The sequence below is a fragment of the Montipora foliosa genome, chromosome 11, assembly GCF_036669935.1.
Source record: "Montipora foliosa isolate CH-2021 chromosome 11, ASM3666993v2, whole genome shotgun sequence".
In the NCBI taxonomy this organism is placed as follows: domain Eukaryota; kingdom Metazoa; phylum Cnidaria; class Anthozoa; order Scleractinia; family Acroporidae; genus Montipora; species Montipora foliosa.
Genome location: NC_090879.1, coordinates 21,790,366 through 21,795,365, shown reverse-complemented (window position 1 = coordinate 21,795,365; position 5,000 = coordinate 21,790,366). Strand labels below are relative to the sequence as shown.

The 5,000-nt window shown below is 41.6% G+C and overlaps 1 protein-coding gene across 1 annotated transcript in view; it reads left to right on the top strand.

Annotated features, from left to right (window-relative positions):
* LOC137977611 (fibulin-1-like) overlaps positions 1-5,000 on the top strand; it is a 12,312-nt gene that overhangs the window by 6,829 nt on the left and 483 nt on the right. Inside the window, exons 4-10 of the mRNA XM_068824892.1 lie at positions 282-404; positions 1,376-1,510; positions 2,497-2,622; positions 3,153-3,278; positions 3,758-3,880; positions 4,537-4,665; positions 4,810-4,932. Of these exons, the coding sequence (XP_068680993.1) occupies positions 282-404; positions 1,376-1,510; positions 2,497-2,622; positions 3,153-3,278; positions 3,758-3,880; positions 4,537-4,665; positions 4,810-4,932 (885 nt within the window). The remainder of the gene's footprint in view (positions 1-281; positions 405-1,375; positions 1,511-2,496; positions 2,623-3,152; positions 3,279-3,757; positions 3,881-4,536; positions 4,666-4,809; positions 4,933-5,000) is intronic.

Here is a 5,000-nt window from a genome sequence, read left to right as displayed (position 1 = left end):
ATTAGCATCGACGTACAACCTTTTAAGAGTGAATATGAAAAGAAAGAGTGAAGATTCGCATTTTTCACCAATCCTTAATGATGGTGCTTTGCTTAAAATATAGTGAATCAGCAGAGTTCCTAAATGTAAATAACTTGCATTGATTTGACGTAAGGAGTCCCCCTCAAAAAAACTGTACTGCAAGTTGGTAAATAGGGGTATGTAACACTGAAAAGGAGGATCAGGGAACCCGTTGGGGCTAGCCTGATTTGAATCTTCCGCTTTTTTTTTAATGTTTTTAGACGTCGATCCATGTGTGACAAATAATGGCGGATGTTCGCATAACTGCAGTTTAGTGAGAGGTGATCGAGTCTGCGCATGCCCTAAAGGATACGCATTGAAGTTTGATCGAAAGACATGCGCAGGTTGGTGTACGTATAACTTTAACCCACTGACTCCTGGTGGTTCCCTATTGACGAGTAAAATAGTCTGGCGTTAGACAGAGTAAAATACTAAGTACGGTCGATTTAGGGGTGAAAGGGTGAGTGATTAACATCAGGCATGATCCAGCCAAGATAACGATCGGAACAAAGCAACAGATAAAAGAGGGAGCTAGAACCCTAGACACTAACTGTTGTTAACGATACGGAACACAATTTTTCAGGTCCACGGTCGGGGTCATTGTTTTCTTTCGTGTGACAAAACAGGTAGCCCAGAAGAGACGTTTGTTTATGAAACATCCATACAACATTAAAAGAAAACAATTCATAAAAAAAGTCTCGATATAGCCAGCCTTAGACCGCTCACGGCACCTTGTGGTTTTTCACCTTCGGAAGTGCTGTCAACGAACGGAGAAGTACAGTCTGGGTTGCCCGTGGCTAAACAAAGACCTGATATGATAATGTGTAAATTAGAGGATATAAGTGAAGTGATGATGATGATGATGATGATGATTGCTTTACCAAAATGGCTTTTTTCTGACAATGCATGCAACCTCCGAGCCGGAGCCGGAGACAAGAAATTGTTTAACACGTTAAAAAAAAAAAAAAAAAGAAAGAAAGAAAGAAAGAAAGAAAGAAAGAAAGAAAGAAAGAAAGAAAGGAACATTATTTGAGAGTCTATTCGTTTTAGCGCTGGAGCACTAATTGGGGACACTTTAAACTGAAATTAACAATCAACGCACATCAAATCAATTGTTGGTTTTTAGGAGAGGGAAAAACCGGAGTACCCGGAGAAAACCTCTCGGTGCAGAGTAGAGAACCAACAAACTCAACCTACATATGATGTTGAGTCTGGAATCGAACCCGGGCCACATTGGTGGGAGGGCGAGTGCTCTCACCACTTCGCCATCCCTGCACCCAAATCAACCGTTTGATTTGACAAATTTGCTTTGCAGACAAAAACAGCTGCTACTTTGTTGGCAGCAGAAAATGCCCGTACAGGAAGTCCTTGACTTGCCAAAACCTCGCAAATGGAACAGCACATTGCGTATGCAGGAGAGGGTTTACAGAAAAAGATGGCGAATGTCAGGGTAAGTAATCTAGAAACGGCAAGAAAATGATAAAAATATTTAAATATTATGTCAAAGATCTTCATGAAGATCTTAACAAACGGATTTTAAAATACTGTTGGCCTAGTCGAGATCTTCGTGGATCATCAATTAATTTTCCTTAAGATCTATAATTAAATTTCAGAACCTCCAGTAGAGTCTAAGAGCTTTTCTTTTGGTAGGCCAAGACATGGTTTCGTTTGCCTGTGGCATATAAGGTAATGAATGTAACTTACAAAGCCAACGCCCCGCCACTCCTGCATAGTGTTTCCATCATGGCTGATCTAAGGCTCTATTAAACAAGTGTCCTTTTAAATGCTCGCTGATTAAGGTGTACATGTGCTCACCTTAAAGTGGACATAGGTGTCAGGTAAAAGGCCGCCGTTATCGCGGTATATAACAAACGAGACAGTAGGCGAGTTCATATTGGGGTATAAGCCATAAATGCGATAGAAACTCAAGTCAACTTGAGACCTAGTTGAGTCTTATCGCCTTATCGTGTTTTGATCTGCTCATGTAGACAAGCGAGGGCGATAAAACTAGACTTGGGATCGTACTTCGGCTTCTCTGAAGATACCTCGTTTCTAAGGTTTCAAAGTGAGGCACTTCAACTCAGTAAAATAAACCCCGTTCCCATTCAAAGTGGAATTCGAGCATACCTAAAGCCTTCTTTTGTCCCCAGTATGAACACGCCTTGTGTCTTTCAGAAGTTTTTCACCTCGATGAAACATCCAATTGGCTCTTGTTGGTTTCTATTCTTTTTAAGCCAATCAGAAGTGATTAATTTTTTCAGGTATATTATTAGCGCAGTTACAACGGTCCATTTGGAATCGTTATAAACCAGTCAGAGGAGGCCGTTCTCTTATCCATAGTTCTTACCAAAGGCGAAGAATGAGTCCATCTAGCTTTGTTCCTAACAAAAATCACCCATCTTCCCATTTGTTTTTGTTTTGCCGACATTTGTAAAGACATTGACGAGTGTAAAGAAGAGCCAGACAGATGTGGACCTGGAAGATGTAAGAATTACAAGGGATGGTTTTCCTGTCAATGTAATAGTGGATACCAGCGGGATTATATCAAAAACACGTGCGTTGGTACGTATGACGATCCGTTCGCAAATTCAACAATCGGGTTAAGCCTCGTATTCAGTAGCTTAGGAAATTAGCATTTCTTTTGCGATTGGCACAAGAGTTCCATACATCAGTAATGCACGCGTTCATTGCCGCAGATAAACACGCACTTCGGTGCTAGCAGAGGTCTCGCGTTTCGTTTGCGTCCGCTGGGCTGAGAAGTGGAAAGGGACCTCTGCCATGGGGCGAGCATGCGCGGTGGTTACTTAGCGACCGAATCCTCAGGTGATACTTTACATGTTATGTGGGCTCACTTAACAACAGCAGAATTACTGTCAAGGAATGCGCGAGACCCAGCGAAATAAAGCCATAGTCATGAGGCAGGCCATTCTCGTCACCAGAGAGCTTCAGCCGGGTCTTATGTCTGAGCATGATCCGAGGCTGTGGGAAACTACTTCATCTTTTCTTCTCCCTACCCTTGAAGCAATCATCATTCTGGAAATGAAGCGCTATTTCCTAATGAAATGACTTCTTGTTGTTATTGCTTTTTACAGACCAAAATGAATGCAATCGCCATGACGTCGACTGTGGCAACGCTACGTGTGTAAACAGTCCAGGCAGCTATAAGTGCCAGTGTTCCTCAGGATATCAGTTTTCTAATAAATTGCGCAAATGTCAAGGTCAGTGACCGAATAATTCAGTACCTAAAAGAGATCAAGAATGTCTAAGATATATTCAACGCGCTTTATGGCAAGCTTGGGGGCACAGAGTTCGTTTTAGATATACAAGCAACTAAAGGCAAAATAAAGGGTGTTTTAGATGACTCTCCTGTTGCTGAGGAGACGTATTACGACATTACAATGGACGAATCGTGTTAAGCAATATTGATGTTTGTTATGGTATCATGACATTGCTGTTATGTCATAGTGTTGTAGAGTCAATCCTTCTAAACGTGCAGTCTCTTGAAAGTGTTGAAACTGGTTTGAGGCTGCAGTTTGTTACGCTTTATTCGTGTTTATTTCCAGGTGCATGATCACGAGAATGAACACATTTTTAAGATGCCATGCCTAGCGGTTATGTTATTCGAATTCCACTAATGCTCGCCAACCACACGTCAGAAAATGACCACATGATCAATGATTTTAATTTGTTTCAACAGAGATTAACGAATGCACAACAATGAACAACACATGCGATCACATGTGTACCAACACACAAGGGTCTTTCAAGTGCAGTTGTCGCCCGGGATATTTCCTCGATAAGGATGGTAAAAGTTGCCGAGGTGAGCTTACTTCCCCATTTTGTCAAATTTATTCCTAAATTTGCCAGACGTCACTTCATAAAACGGGCCAAACTACTCGAGCTTTTAAACACAATAGGCCACTTCGGAAAATACCATAATACTACTAATGCATAAGCATTATTTGCAGTTTCTCTTGGGACTTACAAGAGTATTACGAGAAAACAAAAACAATGCTTATGCAAAATTTGGGGGGACAAACAAAGAATATTATGGTATTTAGAATTGCGAGTGCCACCGTCACCACACTTTGGAAGTTCTTCGTTTTGGGCATACGCACTTAAAAAAGTATCCTTTAACCTTAATGCGCGTGCTCAGAAGGAAAAACACCTAGCATTCCCCTGAAACAGTTATCACTCGTTCACTAAGTTGAAAAAGGACATGGAAAATTTTTGAGCCACATTTTCTGATAATTACGCCTTATGCATCATTATCGCATGTATTGGACAAAGCGAACAACTACCTGAATTGGATTTGAAAACTGACAGACTATAAGAATTTCTGAGCTTACCACAGACGTACAGAATCAAGGTCTAAGCACCGCTTTGTAAAATCAGAAGGAAGCTTTCAGTTGATATGGATTATTGCGCTTGACGGAAGATGCACAATAATTGCACCTGTGTTGTTGCTTTGTTTAGACATAAATGAGTGCAATGACATCGATGCGGCAGACTGTGGCACCGCTACCTGTGTGAACACTCCAGGCAGCTTCAAATGTCAGTGTCCCCCTGGATATGAGTTCGATAATGAGCTTCGCGCATGTCAAGGTCAGTCGCGTCGTTAACACTATTCCCTTGGGGAGGGGTGGATGATAAACTTTACGCGTGGACAGTCATCTAATCACCAATCCTTCTTGGGAAATGTGTGGATAAGAAGACGATCAACGATTCGATATTCTCTTGTTTCCACAGATATCAACGAATGTGTAACGAACAGCATCGCGTGTGATCATATGTGTACAAATATACAGGGGTCTTATTTGTGCAGTTGTCGCGCTGGATATTCACTGGATGAGGATGGCAAAAGCTGCCAAGGTAAGCTAGCCCCTCAGATTCCAGCTTCACAGTTCAAGCTGGTTGTAAATCACTTCACAAAACACAGA